The sequence below is a fragment of the Juglans microcarpa x Juglans regia genome, chromosome 8D, assembly GCF_004785595.1.
Source record: "Juglans microcarpa x Juglans regia isolate MS1-56 chromosome 8D, Jm3101_v1.0, whole genome shotgun sequence".
Classification (NCBI taxonomy): Eukaryota; Viridiplantae; Streptophyta; class Magnoliopsida; order Fagales; family Juglandaceae; genus Juglans; species Juglans microcarpa x Juglans regia.
Window position 1 is genome coordinate 25,439,305 of NC_054608.1, and position 17,239 is coordinate 25,456,543.

The following is a 17,239-nucleotide window of genomic DNA, read 5'->3' on the forward strand; positions in this document are numbered from 1 at the left end:
CTTATAATTATTAATATTCTGAGTTTTTCCATCTTTGCAAACACCTCAGAACCCATACGTGTCATGTGGTCCCCCCTGGCAGATTTATCAATATGCCTTCAATATGCTTTGTTCCCTAATGTGAGAATCATGCACAAGTGTTTTATCAAAAATCAAATATAAATTCCCTATAATTCAACACTACTTGCGCAAGTGTTCATGAACTATATATAAGTTTAACAAGCTAAGATTATATATGTAATTTTTTACAATACATGTGTACATCACTATTTCATTTATTAAGAAAGAAATAAAAAACATAAGCCTCATCTTTCTTTATATGGTGTTTCTATTTTAGATTTCAAAAGAGATAGCCTTATTTTTATCATTCAGATTTCTAGAAATGAGTGTGTACGCTCAAATGTCAAAGTCATGTATACTTCTTCCTTTTAATACATATTACTCAGTTTAAAATACTAAAAAAGGGTTAGATAATCATAGCATTTTGCCTTTTTAGAAAAATAGGGAAAAGAGGATTGTCTTTGATGATTTTATTTGTTCTTCTTTATTAAAATTATTTTATTTACAACATTGAGAAAATATTTCATGTGGAGGGTAAGTACGTATCTATATAATAATTTATATGTATTTATGGATCCATTCCTTTTAATTTAAAAGTAGTTTCAATTGAAAAAAAAAAAGAGAACTCGGAAGTAAAATTATATTTCTATGGAAAATCTTACCTTATTTTTTTCAAGTACTTCATGAACATCTTCAGGAAACCATAATCTGTAATGATTCTATGTATTTGATATGTAAAATAGGCCAAATATGGAATAGAGTGTACGTATCAATAGGAAGGGAAGGAATGCAGGTTATGTGTTTGTAGAAATGGCAAAGAAAAGTCTGGGAATGTGAAATGATATTAGGGTTCTTTCGAGGGAATCCCTTAACCTCCTAGCAAGAGTCCAAATTCATGAAAATTACAGTCTGTTTCTGACACTGCCGTGCCCTCCTTCAAATCCTCACAGGAATTCAACATAAGCAAATAACATAGAAACACGTGTAAAAGGAAATAACCGACTACGGAATGAAAAGAAAACAACAAGATAAATTCAAGTCTTCTGGAATCTTCAGCATCTGGGCAAAACGGTGCGTTGAGGTGAGTTTCAGCTGTGCGTTTTGGAGTCCCAGACTTATGGCTAAACGGTGCGTTCTGTAAGCTCAGCTATGCGTTTTGAGTTCTTCATGCGTCTAAGTCCCGAACCTTCCCAGCTTCTAGATCAGTTCTACTTCCTCTGACTTCCACTTCTCTTCTTCTTCCTTGCGAACCCTAACCTCTACTCTTCTCCTTCATGTCATCACAGAGGACCATAACAAACCTCCCCCGTTAAAGAACCTTGCCCACAAGGTTCGGATAGAGTTCTCTCAACCTCCCAAGTTGTTCCTAGCTGTTATTCTCCGAGGAAGCCTCGATCCACTTGATCAAAACCTCCGTGAGGGCCCGGTCTCCATGCCGTCGAATGCGTCTGGCGATGATGGCCTCTGGCTCTGGTAAGATTTCCCCGTCGGTGTTAACTGGAGGAAGTGTCGGCAGCGGACAGATCTGGCTTCCCAGCTTGCGTTTCAGACAGGAAACGTGAAAAGTAGGGTGGATCCTTGATGAAGGGGGAAGATCAAGCTTGTAGGCGACCCTCCCAACGCGTTGCATTACCTGAAATGGCCCGTAAAATCGCGGGGACAGTTTGAGGTTTTGCCTTGCCGAGAGTGAGTGCTGTCGATATGGCTGTAGACGGAGGTAAACCCAGTCTCCCTCCATGAATTCCCGTTCTGTTCTTTTCCTGTCAGCATAAAGTTTCATCCTTTGTTGCGATGTCTCCAAATTTTGCTTCAGTAATGTAGTGATTTGATCTCTTGTGCGTAACTGTGTATCAACTGCATCGTTTATTGCTGTGCCTGGGATATATGAACTTAGTTTCGGAGGACAGTACCCATATAGGGCCTCAAATGGGGAGATCCTTGTCGAAGTGTGGTATGAGGTGTTATACCACCATTCGGCCAGTGGTAACCACTGCACCCAGGCTTTAGGTTTAGCTCCTGCATAGCAACGTAGGTATCCTTCGAGAGTTTTATTTAGTGCTTCAGTCTGACCATCAGTTTCCGGATGGTAGGCTGAACTATACTGTAATGTGGATCCCTGCAACTCAAATAAGGCCTTCCAGAAAGTGCTTAGAAAAATAGGGTCACGGTCAGAGAGCATAATTTTAGGAAGACCATGTAATTTAAAGACTTCTTTGAGAAATAATTGGGCTACCCCAGCAGCTGTGTAAGGGTGTGCCAAAGTCATAAAATGGCCATATTTTGTGAATCGATCAACAACCACCAATATCACACTCAACCCTTGGGATTTAGGCAGCGCTTCAATAAAGTCTAATGAGATTGCTTCCCATGCTTGATTTGGAATGGGAAGGGGTTGAAGAAGGCCAGGGGGTAAAATGAGTTCTGTTTTATTCACCTGGCATACATCACACTCCCTCACTAACTGTTTGATGTCCTTTTTCATTCCTCGTCAAAAGAAATCTCTTTTTGCTCTCTGGTATGTCTTCAAAAATCCAGAGTGACCAGCTTGAGGATCTGAATGGATAAAGTTTAGGACCTTAGTCTTGAATGAGGATTGCGGATCTAAGATCAATCTACCCTTCTTCAAGATCAAACCTTGCCTTAGAACATATCCTTTAGGGCCTTGCTGATTTGTAGTTAGCTGCTGTATGATCTCACTCAACTCAGGTGATGCTGCATATGTCGCTTTGAGTTCCTCTATCCAATCTGGTGTGGGGAATGTGATAAGGCCCAAAAACCCCTTTGCTGTCAATTCTGGTTCATGCCTTCGGGAAAGGGCATCAGCCACTTTATTTTCTTTGCCCTGTTTGTACTGGATAGAGAAATCATACCCCATTAGTTTTGTTATCCATTTTTGTTGTTTAACTGTGCCCACCTTTTGCTCAAGCAAGTATTTGAGTGACTGCTGGTCTGTTTTCACAATAAAAGTCTGGCCCAACAAATAGGGCCTCCATTTGTGGACTGCCGTAACAAGAGCCAGCAGTTCTTTTTCATATGTAGAAAGATCAAGAGCCTTCCCCTTTAATGCCTTACTTAAGAAAGCAATAGGCTGCCCTCCTTGCATTAACACTGCCCCAACTCCACATCCACTTACATCGCACTCAATGGTGAAGTTTTGTGTAAAATCAGGCAACCTTAGAACTGGTGGTTTTGAAACAGCAGCTTTGAGGTCCAAAAATGCCGTATTAGCTTTGTCGTCCCACTTGAAGGAATTTTTCTTGAGTAGGTTCGTGAGTGGGGCTGCTATAAGGCCGTACCCCTTAATAAACTTCCTATAATAGCCTGTCAAGCCTAAGAAGCCCCTCAGGCTTTTAGTGTTAACTGGAGTAGGCCACTCCATCATTGCTTCTACCTTCTTTGGGTCGGCTTTAACCCCCTGCCCCGACACAATATGACCCAGATAATCGACCTCATGCACCCCAAATTGACACTTGGACATTTTAGCAAATAAACAATGCACAGATAGAGTTTGTAGAACCTGCTGTAAATGTCCAATATGTTGCTCCATAGTGCTGCTGTACACCAAAATGTCATCAAAAAATACTAAGACAAACCTCCTTAAATAAGGTTTAAAAATGGTGTTCACCAGCCCTTGAAAGGTGGATGGAGCATTGGTAAGCCCAAAGGGCATGACCAAGAACTCATAGTGGCCTTCATGAGTGCGGAAGGCCGTTTTAGGAACATCCTCGGGTACCACTCGAATTTGGTGACATCCAGACCTCAGGTCCAGCTTGGAAAACACTGCTGCTCCATGTAATTCGTCTAATAATTCATCAATCACTGGTATAGGGAACTTGTCCTTCACTGTTTCTTTGTTTAAAGCCCGATAATCGACACATAAACGCCAACTTCCATCGGCTTTTCGGACCAGTAGGACAGGGGATGAAAAAGGACTTGAGCTTGGCCTAATAACCCCTGTTTTAAGAAGATCTGACACTATTTTTTCAATTTCTGTTTTTTGGTAGAAGGGGTATCGATAAGGCCTTGTCGATATAGGGCTTGTGCCATCCCTCAGCACTATTCTATGGTCATGAGACCTCACAGGTGGCAACCCAGTTGGTACCTCAAAAATATTTTGAAAAGCTGTTAGGACCTTTTTTATTTGTGGAATCTACACCTCACTAGTCACTAGTGCAGATTGTGCATACAATTGTATGATTAGGCCTTTTCCCTTGTAAAGAGAATTTATAAACAGCTTATGGCAATCACCCAAAGAAGTTTCTTCCAATTTAAGGCCCTTTAGCTCCACTGTTTTTCCACCCCATTGAAACTGCATGTACAATGCAGAAAAATTCCAAACAATAGAACCAAGGGATTCCAACCACTGAATCCCTAAGACAACGTCACAACCCGCTAAGGGTAACACAAAATAAGAGGGTTTAAAACAAGCCCCTTGGATCTTAGTGGTAACCTCACTACAAAAGCCCAAAGTTTTAATAATATCCTCATTTGCTACTTGCACGTTCAAATGCACATCCTCAATAACTCGCAACTGAGTTCTTTTCATTATGGATGGGTCCAGGAAGTTGTGAGTGCTTCCTGAATCCACTAAAATAATCACAGAAACAGCACCTATCTTCCCAAGTAATCTCATAGTTTTAGGACAAGGGGTACCTGTGAGGGCATTAAGTGAAATGACAGGGTCTGCAGCTGGTGTGGTTTGTGCAGCAGTCTCACCCAACTTCGTTGTATCATAGAAAACCTCCTCTCCTATGTCCTGGCAAGGTTGTTCCGTGGCTTGTAGGAAATACATCTTTGGGGCCTTGCACACATGTTTGGGATTCCATTTTTCGTCACAGTGGTAACATAAACCACGCTTCCTCCTTTCATATAGGGGTAGGGGTTCTTGGAGTATGTGCAGTACTCGCATTAGGAGCTGACCACTGACTTCCAGTGGTACTTTGTTGGTTGTTTCGATCTCCCCATGGCCTGAAAATTTTTTTCTTACTAACACAATATTCTTCTTGTATTTTTGCGAGGCCATATGCTGCGTGTAGGCTCACTGGATTCAGTAAGCGAAGAGGAAGGCGGATCTCATCTTTGAGTCCGCTTAAGAAGCAGCTCAACTTGTGGGTTTCGGACAGTGCTTTTAGTCGGTTAGAGAGAGCCTCAAACTGACCCTTGTAAGCAGCCACCGTAGACGTCTGTTTCAGCCTAGTTAGATCTTCCATCGGGTCATCGTACGCTGTGGGACCAAAACGTTGTTGCAGAGCCTGTGAAAAAGTCTGCCAGCATGTAAACTGTCCCGTGTCAAACGCATCCTGGTACCAAACAAGGGCCTCGCCCTCCATGTGATAAGAGGCCATCATTAGGCGCTGCGCAGGAGGTGTTTGATAGCATGTAAAGTAATGGGACACCTTGAAGAGCCAAGCTGCTGGGTCTTCTCCACGGAAGTGAGGGAAGTCCAGTTTAACCCCTCTGGTTCCTTGCCTGCGATGTTCAACCTCCTGCTCCCCTTCCATTTGTTGTTCACGTTGATGCTCCTGGGCTTGGTTAGCTAGCATTGTTCTCATCATATCTGTCATTTGGTGCATTTGCTCTCTAAGATCTTGGATTGCTTGTTCATGATGAACTAGCATTTCCTGTTGTTGTTGTTTGGTTCTTGGGTTTGGATTTTCAGCCATTAGGAACGTAGGGCTCTGGATACCACTTGTAATGATTCTATGTATTTGATATGTAAAATAGGCCAAATATGGAATAGAGTGTACGTATCAATAGGAAGGGAAGGAATGCAGGTTATGTGTTTGTAGAAATGGCAAAGAAAAGTCTGGGAATGTGAAATGATATTAGGGTTCTTTCGAGGGAATCCCTTAACCTCCTAGCAAGAGTCCAAATTCATGAAAATTACAGTCTGTTTCTGACACTGTCGTGCCCTCCTTCAAATCCTCACAGGAATTCAACATAAGCAAATAACATAGAAACACGTGTAAAAGGAAATAACCGACTACGGAATGAAAAGAAAACAACAAGATAAATTCAAGTCTTCTGGAATCTTCAGCATCTGGGCAAAACGGTGCGTTGAGGTGAGTTTCAGCTATGCGTTTTGGAGTCCCAGACTTATGGCTAAACGGTGCGTTCTGTAAGCTCAGCTATGCGTTTTGAGTTCTTCATGCATCTAAGTCCTGAACCTTCCCAGCTTCTAGATCAGTTCTACTTCCTCTGACTTCCACTTCTCTTCTTCTTCCTTGCGAACCCTAACCTCTGCTCTTCTCCTTCATGTCATCACAGAGGACCATAACATAATCTACTCCGCTCGCCAGGTTCTTCAGGTGATTCTTGTCGGACAATTTCTCTTCCCATATCTTATAGTAAGTCATGCATCCCCAATTGGTCATCTTCATCAATAGTTATGAGACATTTATCATTGAGCCTTTTGATACCAGCATCCGGATAGAAACCACAACTTTCCAATATTTTAGTGATATATTCTTTCTTATCTCCTTTGAAGAAACATGCAATGTCAAGGAAAATCTTTCGTGCAAAATAATCTAATCCATCATAACTTATTTTGAGTATATCATCAATATTTTTATCTGGAATTGTTTTGTACTTTTCCAATTCACTTTGCCAATAATTTCTATCTTCTCCATATAGATTTGAGCCTACCACTTTTAAAGCGAGTGGAAGGCCACGAGCATAACGTAGTGCATCCTCTATGAGATCCTCAAAGCCATCAATAGGTTTGTCACTTTTGAAGGCATGCTGGGTAAAGAGCTGAAGGGCTTCATCGTGATCCATTTCCGTCATAGGATAATTCAAACTAACACTATGCTTAGTTAGCAAACTCTTATCCCTTGTTGTTACGATGATTCGACTCCCAGAACCAAACCAATCGCATGTTCCACATAATTTTTTTAATTGGTCCAAATGATCAACATCATCAAGAACCAAAAGAATTTTTTTATGGCAAAGTCTTTTCCTTATCAATTCCATTCCTTGATGATCATCATCAACCCTTAGTGGCTTTCTTAGAATGTTAGAAAGAATTTTCTCTTGCAACTGTCCGAGACGGCCTTGATTTTGTTTTGAAGATTCTCTAACATCAGCAAGAAAACAACGGCCTTTAAACTTCTTAGCAATGAGGTTATACATCTCTTTTGCAATAGTTGTTTTACCAATTCCACCACTGCCGAAGATTCCTATCATGCGTTTGTCATTCTCCTCAATACATAAAAGCGTCTTGATAACATAATTTACATGAGACTGTATTCCCACCGGATTCTCGGCAACATACAAGTCAAAACGATTTGGTAAGCTTGTTGACACATCTTGAACAATCTTCTGGATAAACTCATATTCGTCCCTACCAACGCAAAAAGAATTAAAGAAAATTCATAAATTTAACTTCCTCACGTTAAAAGACATGAGAACATGATTTAGGCACAACTTTATTCTCATGTTATAAATGACGTTTATGGGCAAGGCACAAGTTAAGTACTAATTGCACGAAAATGATCCCTCCTACCATTTGAACTAGATACATGCAAGATACAATTTTAGGTAGTGCCAGTTTCGTGCATTTTATTTGAAAAAAGTGAAGTCTACTATTAAAAAAATAATTTTGCTTTTTATATAGATTCTAAATTTATCCATTTTTTTTCAAAATGAGTTCACATGTTTTGAACTAACAACCGTTATAAACATATGAATTTTCTTAAAAGCGTAACAAGTCGCATGGCTAGCTGTATAAGTACTATACCAAAACTATCATCATAAGTGCTGATCGAAGAAGGTGCAGAGATGGTCTTTATCAAATTGAAGACTTAAAAAAAGGTAAAAGAAATGGAACTTTGAAAATAATGGAGAAGCAAAGCCATGTATGTTGTCGTTCTTTGTTCACTTTTCTTTAATAGTTGCAGAAATGTTTTTCAGTACGTGACATTAATATGTTAAAAAAAATGCCACACATTCAATTTATACCATAAGTTTGGTAAAGTATTAATTTGCATTATGAAGTACGGATAAGTTTTACTTTGTACATTCCAATTTAATTTGACAATATATATCGAGAATGTGCAGGCTTGACCAATTTAATTGATAAATCATAAATGTATGCAATTAAATTATAGTAAATAAAAAAAATAAAAAAAGACCGTAGTTCGAGTGTGAAAAATGCTACTGCTTAAAACCTTATGAGAAGGCCAGCCAATTCCCCCCAAAACGGCCTCGTTTTGTTCTCTCTGATCTCCTTCTCTATCATCCCCGGTCGCCTTCCTCCCCCTCTCGTGACCTCTGCCCACCAACCACACCCACAAACACACGTAGCCGAGTGTCAGCCCTTCTCTACCACCCCTAGCTGCCGCCCACCTTCATCAATCACAAACGCGAACTATGTTGCTCGTGAAGTGGTTTCTCGATCTATAAATAGCGTTAGCCACCTCCCCCTTCGACCACCTCTCTCTTCCCTCCCTCGGCTTCTCGTTGTCTTTCTATCTCACTCTCATCTCTCGGTCTCACTCTCCCTCCCTCAGATCTCTCTTCTCTCTCTGTTTTGATTATTTTTCTTTTATTTTTTTTCTTTTTTCCAAACAATTATCTGGTGTATGGATTATTTGAAGAACAAGAAATTAAAATATATATATATTCTGTCTAATGGTGTTTTTGATCAAAACTGAATTATATATAAATCGATGGAGGGATAAGAGTTGTTGGAATTACTCGTTGATCTTCAAATGGAAACCGGATAGATTGGCAGCTTGTTTTAAGGCAGTCTTCCACCTCTGAACTTTAGCATCATCCTTAAACTTGTCTTCATGTTTAGCCAATGCGTTTTCAAAACTATTTTTTTGGTGTCGAACTATCGATGGGTCGACTTTGTAATACACCGGTAGAACCTTCTGTTGCTTTGATTCTTTACGCTCTAGGATCTTCAAAAGCTCATCTAAACACCAAGTAGATGACGCATAGTTTTCAGAAAATACAACGATCGAAATCTTTGACCCTTCAATGGCCTTTAAAAGTGCCGGTGAAATTTCTTCACCTCTTCTCAGCTCCACATCATCTTTATAAGTGTTGATTCCATTTTGATCCAAAGCATAGTAAAGATGACTAGTAAAACCATTTCGGGTATCCTCACCGCGAAAGCTTAAGGGTGTGTGTGGATGTTGAAGTGAGTTGAGTTGAGTTGAGTTGTGATGATAAAATATTATTAGAATATTATTTTTTAATATTATTATTATTTTAAAATTTGAAAAAGTTGAATTGTTTATTATATTTTATATTGGAATTTGAAAAAGTTGTGAGATGAGTTGAAATGAGTTTGGTAACCAAACACACCCTAAGAATATATCGTACTGTTGAGAGGTTAAAGAAGAGGAATAGGAGGAGGAAGGAGAGGAAAGGACTCCCGGTAATGCGATGGAAGAAGACATTTTGGATGTAAAGTGTAATTTGGAGATGGATATATCGTGGATGACGATTGGGCTCCTTGTACAAGTTTAAAGAAGTGGATACCGCGTTGCAAGAGGAACTTCTTGGCAACTTCCGCATTGCATCATATCGAAAGTAGAGAAAAGAAAAGATGAGACGCCAGCTTTTGATCCAACCAATGGATTTATCATTAGCTGACAGTCCTGTCGGTGGGTTGAGCCTCTTTCTTCTCCCTTGGTCAAAGAACGTGGCGGCCACATACTTCTTCAGCAACTTCCTTTTTATTCATGGTGTTGGGCATCTTTCTTCTCCGAGCAGTACTATTCATAAATCTAACACTCACATTCTGAACACGTATTTAAAAATATATTATTTTATCTTTTTATCATATTTTATTTATAAATATATTTAAAATTATTTTCATTAATAAGTTAAAAAATAAAATAATATATTTTTAAGTGGATATATAAAATGTGAGATTTATATTTAAAATTTTTCTTCTTCTCCAGCTTAATCATTTCTTTTTACTTTTAAATTATTTAATGCTGTAAATTACGACATTTTCAATCTAAGAAAAATATTGTTCTTCCTTTGAACTTTTTATCTTTTATAATCATATATATTCTTTAATTAAATTAATAATCACTTATGTATAAAATGACATGTATATTGATATAAAATGACAAGATCAGAATTAAATTATTTTCTTATCGCTTTTCGATCCTACCGCAAAATATATAGCATGTACATAAAAAAGAAATAAATACTTTTATTCTTTAATTGAATAAAAACTAAAATTAATATAATAAAAAAGTTTACAAATTCATTAATATGGTTTTTTTGTTGTATATTATAGTTCCTTTTACTTTGCTTTTATTTCAAAAAATTTTAACTTATTCTCGCATCAGTTTATAAATTATGAGATTTCTTTTACTTTTACTTAAGGAGACCTGATTTTCATTCTGTAAGAAAGGGGTACCCATAGTGGGGATCCCTTTGCCTCCCATTGGGGGTTATGAAGTGGCTCTTAAGCCACTTCATGAGGCTTGATGGCTGGCCCTTAATGGCCAGTCAGGGAGTTACACTAGAGAGGCTATTTATATAGTCTCTCCTTCTCTTTAGAGGAAACACTTGGATAAACAAGCTCTCTCTCTCAAATGGTTCTATTTAGTCACGGTATCTAGGTTGTAGAACGTGTGAGTGTTACTTTGGTATTACCACGTAGCACACTCCACCATCGAAGATTGTGGATGAACAATGGCACTGGAGAATCCGTGGAACAACCGCACTAGATTCAAAATATTTCCTGCGAGGTAATATCGCTTTCGCTGTACATTCTGATCTAGTATTTCTAACATTGGTATCAGAGCACAATAGGTTGTTCCCAATTTGTATTTTGACGTGCATGTTGTATTTCATTTACAAGAAAAAAATTTTCATGCACGATGTTATGTAACACGGTTGTCGACGAGCTGTTACGGTGGTAGCGCCACTGTGGAATGGCTGCAACCACCCACTCGAAGCAGCAAGGACCCATGCACTTGGAACCGTTACACACTACGATGTTGCGACGTGCACCAGAGGGTGTTGTTTGCCTAATGTTGTGCTCCCCGGTGCTGTGAACGCTGCATGGGGCAATATCTCACGCAAAAGGCTGCTAAACACGACGGAAGTGTCGTGCCTGGCCCTATGCTGCACGATCTAGGTGTCACAGTAAGCACCATCCAGATGCATCGCTGCTACGTCGCTTATGGTGCGACACTCACCTATTCTGCGCCTCCCATGGTGCTGCGCGTGCTAGTGTTTCGCTGACCAGGGCGTTAAGCGCACCAAGTGTCTTTAGCTGCTACAACTGAAGAATGTAATTTAGATGTCCCTGCCAATTCGAAACATATATCACTTTCAACTATAAATTTATAAATCAAAACATACACAAACATGTAACAAAAGAAAGAAACATCAGAGACACAAAGAAAGGGGTAGGAGAAGATGGAGAGAGAGAGAGAGAGAGATAGAGTGAGAGGGCTCAGTTAACAAAGGATTTTCCACATGATTCCCTATATTCCCAGACATTTTATAGCAATCGAGCTATTCAATCCATATAAGTGCTCCTAAGTTGCTGGTATTGAATTGTAACTTTTTTTATGCTTCTAGAAAGCTTTCGAATGAGGTGCATCCATTAGCATGCACCTGCTCTATATTGGGTGGAAGCTCAGAATTTCTTTAAGATGTAGGCAATCCGTCAACACAAGGTGCTTTAGTCCAAAAACACTTTTGATGCATGTGGGAAGACTAATAACATCACTCCTCGATTGATATAGATCTTCCAAACTACAAATTAAGTAATATAGTGCCATAAGGATAGATCTTCCAAACTACAAATTAAGTAATATAGTGCCATAAGGAGACCTGATTTTGATAAGAGGCTACCTTCAGATTCAATTGCACTCATCAATTGCCCAGCACCAACTAAATCCCACTCATGTTGCGGAAAGGTCGGTCTCATTTATGACTATATATGCACACCGAAGTCCAAGTTCTAAATCCAAATCTTCATTTTAAATCGTCATCAGCCTCATCCAAGTCCACAATGCTCAAGGTTGAAGATCGATCTAAATGGGTTTAGAAAAATAAATTATGAATAAATAACAATCTTAGAACATCAATGAAAATATCGATAAGTCAGAAAGATTGATATTTCTGAGGCGTCTGGAACAATCTCTTGAATAAATTTAGATTCGATTCTACCATTGCAAAAGGATTAAAAGAAAATTCATGAATTAGAATTCCTCTTGTAATAAAAGATATTGTTGGACAGGTACGAAGAAGTTACATTCATATCCATGTCGAATCCCAATCCTCCTATGGGCCGGGTTGGCCATAAGTTAGGTACTAAATAAGAAAAATAATCACTAACAATTATTAAAAACTTATGAATTTTGAAAGGAGAATCATATCCTTGTCGACTTGAGAATTCTACTATGCTGCCCTAGTTATACTGCTCACTTTGACCTATTGACTTGGCACCAAGTTGCCATGTGATCTATTAAAAAATAAAAAACAAAAAAAAATATATTCAGGACAAAATGGAGTTTGAAAAGATAAAATGAGAGAGAGTGAAACTCTAGATTCTGTCTATTCCTTTTATATTTATATGTCAATGAGGCAAAATGAGCAGTATAGAACAGCATAGTAGCATTTGTCTTTTGAAAATGTAACAATTTGCATGGCAGTAGTTGTTGTTAATTTCCATTACTAAAACCTGTCTTTGCTCTCAAACATGAGGGCCCTCCCTGTTTCTTTAGCAGTTTTTATCACACTCAATACTTAAGAGTTTAGAAAGGGACAAGAAATGGAACTTTGAAAATAGTGGAGAAGCAAATCTAAAATATGAACGTAAATAAATATCAAATCCATATTTAAAATGAAACTAAAGAAAATTAAAAATTACACTGCTCTCGTAACGTAAAAATATCTACAAGTTTGTTACTGTTGAAGTTTGTTATGGTTACAATTCTTTCCCTTCTTTGATTCCTTCCGCAACTTGATTCATTTCAAAACTTCAATTCCTTCATTAAGATAAAGTTCAAATTTAAGTAAAATAAATAAATATTTCAAAACTAATAAAAATATAAGAATTAACACTATAAAATTGCAACTAACATAGATGTTTTCTTGTCCCAAATTATCATTTCCTCCACCATACTTTCTACTACTTGACAGGTCCCAACAAATATTACTGATGTGAACGTAAATTGCTTTCTCTTCGGGTGAGAAAAGTACCACAAGTTGAATGAATATTTTCTGATAAGTAAAATTTATCTATAATTTAGAATGCAAATTAATACTTTACAAAGCTTAAGCATGGTTTAAATTTAATATGGGTGGTATTTTTTTAACACATAAATGTCAGGTACTAAAACAAATTACTACAACAATTAAAGAAAACAGTAAAAAAAAAAAGAATGACGACATACATGGCTTCGCTTCTCCACTATTTTCAAATGTCCCATTTATTTTCTCTTTTTCTAAGTCTTGAATTTGATACAGACCATCTCTACACCTTCTTCGATCACCACTTGGTATGATACTACAGCTAGCCATGCGAACTGTTACACTTTTAAAATTCATAAGTTTTTAACGGTTGTTAGTTCAAAAAGATTGATATTTATAGTCTTAGAGTGTGTAAGTCTCGTACACTCTTTTTAAAAAAAAAAAATAGATTAATCTAGGCCTCACATGTAAGAATTATTTTTTTAATGGTGGAATCTACATTTTTTTAAATTGAGTGCGCGAAGTTTGTACAACTTAAGACTATTCTAGTATTACTCTAATGAGAATAAAATTAGCTTGTGCCTCGCCAATAACATCATTTATTACATAAGAATATAATTATGCGTGAATCATGTTTCCATGTCTTTTAACATGAGGAAGTCAAATTCATGAATTTTCTTTTAATTCTTTTGCATTGGCAGGAACAAGTCTAAATTTATTGAACAAATTGTTCAAAAGGTCTAAAAAATAATACTTAATCGTACATATTTGAATGTTGTCGAATGTCTGGTGGGAATAAACTCTCATGTAGAAGATATTAATATGCTATTATGTATTAAGGAGAATGACAAATGCATGATAGGGATTTTCAGTGTTGATGGAATTGGAAAAATAACTATTGCAAAAGAGATGTATAACCAGTACTACATTAGTGATCAGTTTGAAAGTAGTTGTTTTCTTGCAGATGTCAGATAATCTTCAAAACATCAAGGTGGTCTCGTAAAGTTGCACTAGACAATTCTTTCTAACATTCTTAAAGATTCAAGTTTGAAAGTTAGTAATGTCGATCGAGGAATCAGTTTGATAATGGAGATACTTTGCCGTAAAAAAATTCTTTTGGTTCTTGATGATGTTGACATTTTGGACCAATTAAAAAAATTATGTGAAAGATGCGATTGGTTTGGTTCTGGGAGTCAAATCATCATAACAACAAGGGATGAGGATTTACTAACTAAGCATCATGTTCATTCCAAATATCATATGAAGGAAATGGATCACGATGAGGCTCTTATGCTCTTTTCCTGACATGCTTTCCAAAGTAACAAACCGGACAATGGTTTTGTGCAACTCACAAAACCTGCACTGCAATATGTTGGCGGCCTTCCATTCACTTTACAAGTGATAAGCTCAAATCTAAGTGGAAGAGATATACTTTTTAGAAAAAGTGAATTAAAAAAGTACAAAAGAATTCCAGAAGAAAAAATTCAAGAAAAACTCAAAATAAGTTATGATGGATTAGATGATGATGCAAAAAAGATTTTTCCTCACATTGCATATTTCTTCAAAGGAGATGATCGAGAATATGTCACTAAAATAGTGGACAGTAGTGGTTTTTGTGCCTATGCCGGTATCACAAAACTCAATGATAAATGTCTCATAACTATTGATCAATATGATGGTAGTCAATATCTGAGGTTGCATGACTTACTACAAGATATGGATAGATAAATTATTCCACAAGAATCACCCGAACAATCTGGTAAGCGCAATCAATTATACTTTCACGAAGATGTTCGTGAAGTACTTGAAAAAAATAAGGTAACATTTTCTCTAGAAATATAATTATATTTCCAAGTTCTTTTTTTTTTCAATTGAAGCTATTATTAAATTAAAAGAAACGGATCCAGAAATATATATAAATTATTATGTAGACACATACGTACCCTCCACATGAAATATTTTCTCAATGCTGTAAATAAAATAATTTTTAATGAAGAAGTACAAATAAAATCATCAAAGCCAATATGCTTTTCCCCGTTTTTCTAAAAAGGCAAAATACTATATTATCTAACCCTATTTTAGTATTTTAAACTGAGTAATATGTATTAAAAGGAAGACGTATACATGACTTTGAGATTTGATCGTACACACTCATTTCTAGAAATCTGAATGAAAAAAATAAGGCTATCCCTTTTGAAATCTATAATAGAAACACCATATGAAGAAACATGTGGCTTATGTTTGTTTTTTCATTCTTAAAAAAAGGGTTAGTGATGTACACACATATTTTTGTTAAAAAAGAACAAAAATCTTAGCATGTTAAACTTATAGTTCAACACTTGCGCAAATGTTTAGTTACAGGGGATTTATCTTTAATTTTTTATAGAATACTTGTGCATTCTCACATTAGGGAGCATAGCAAATTGAAGGCATATTGATAGATCTGCCATGGGAGGACCGCAAGACACAAATGAGTATTGGGGTGTTTGCAAAAATGGAACGACTCAGAGGAGAAGGAGGGAGGAAAAAAAGGATCTCGACTCGACCAACATGTACGGTTGGGCCAAAACCCAATTCGGGCTAGTCGGGTTGCAAGCCTTCTTTTAAACACTATAAGATTTACAACATATATGCCCTAGCTATCTCACTATCCCAATTCTCAACTTAGTTCTCCAACCCCCCGTTACGTTGCCTCCTCCCCCCTTAGTCACTAGTATTCTGACACGTTCAAAATCGGGCCGGGTCAGAAATTGATATTCAGACCCGATTGAGTCAAATAAACACTATTGGATTTACTACATTAATGAGAAAATATTTATAGGCAATTAGTTTATTTTCTTTGGAAAAATTTTCAGACATTTTATTCAGGATTTTTATGCAAGTTCTATTCATTATTGTTGATTTTGGTTAAAAAGGTTTACCCCTTTATGACTATTAGTTTTTTTTACAATTTAAAAATGTAATAAATCATTTTTGATGAATTAAAATTCACATGCTATGTTGAAACCTTTTTATGGAGTTTGGTTTGCAAAATTTAACTTTCACATCGGCATCTATATTCTCAAGTACGTAATATTTTAAGAATCTAAATTCTGTATTCCCAAAAATGTGATAATATTTATATTTGGAAATAATTGAAAATATGAAAAGATTCTCCGTAACATGACAATCTTAAGTTTGGTTTATTTCTAAAATTTATAGAAAAATATTTTTAAAATATCCCTATATATTTTATCTTAAGTATATAAGATTTTTTAAAAAATTTCTTTTGTTTTTAATTTCGATAATTACTAAAAGAAAAAATTGAATCTAATATGTTTTTAATTTCTACTTTTATCTGCACTGCAATATGTTGGTGGCCTTCCACTAACTTTACAAGTGATAGGCTCAATTCTAAGTGGAAGAGATATAGTTTTTTGGAAAAGCGAATTGAAAAAGTACAAAAGAATTCCAGAAGAAAAAATTCAAGAAAAACTCAAAACAAGTTATGATGGATTAGATGATGATCCAAAAAAGATTTTTTTTCATATTACATGTTTCTTCAAAGGAGATGACCAATAATATGTCACTAAAATAGTGGAAAGTTGTGGTTTTTGTGCCTATGCCGGTATCACAAAGCTCAATGATAAATATCTCATAACTATTGATCAATACGATGGTAGTCAATATCTGAGGATGCATGACTTACTACAAGATATGGGTAGATAAATTATTCGATAAGAATCACCCGAACAACCTGGCTTGCAATAGACTATACTTTCACGAAGATGTTCGTGAAGTACTTGAAAAAAATAAGGTAAGATATTCTCTAGAAATATAATTCTACTTCTGAGTTCTTTTTTTTTTTTAATTGAAGCTATTATTAAATTAAAAGAAATGGATCCAGAAATACATATAAATTATTATGTAGACACATACGTACCCTCTACATAAAATATTTACTCAATGTTATAAATAAAATAATTTTTAATGAAGAAGTACAAATAAAAACATCAAA

At 36.5% G+C, this 17,239-nt stretch overlaps 1 protein-coding gene across 1 annotated transcript; it reads right to left on the bottom strand.

Annotated features, from left to right (window-relative positions):
• Positions 1-22: 22 nt before the first annotated feature.
• On the bottom strand, positions 23-9,470 carry LOC121242347 (TMV resistance protein N-like). Its single transcript, XM_041140223.1, has 5 exons — positions 9,376-9,470; positions 8,758-9,183; positions 6,344-7,402; positions 723-768; positions 23-115 (listed from the first exon to the last, which is right to left on the bottom strand). Exons 1-3 carry the CDS (start codon positions 9,468-9,470, stop codon positions 6,403-6,405), a joined length of 1,521 nt encoding a protein of 506 aa, XP_040996157.1. The 3' UTR covers positions 23-115; positions 723-768; positions 6,344-6,402.
• Positions 9,471-17,239: the final 7,769 nt, after the last annotated feature.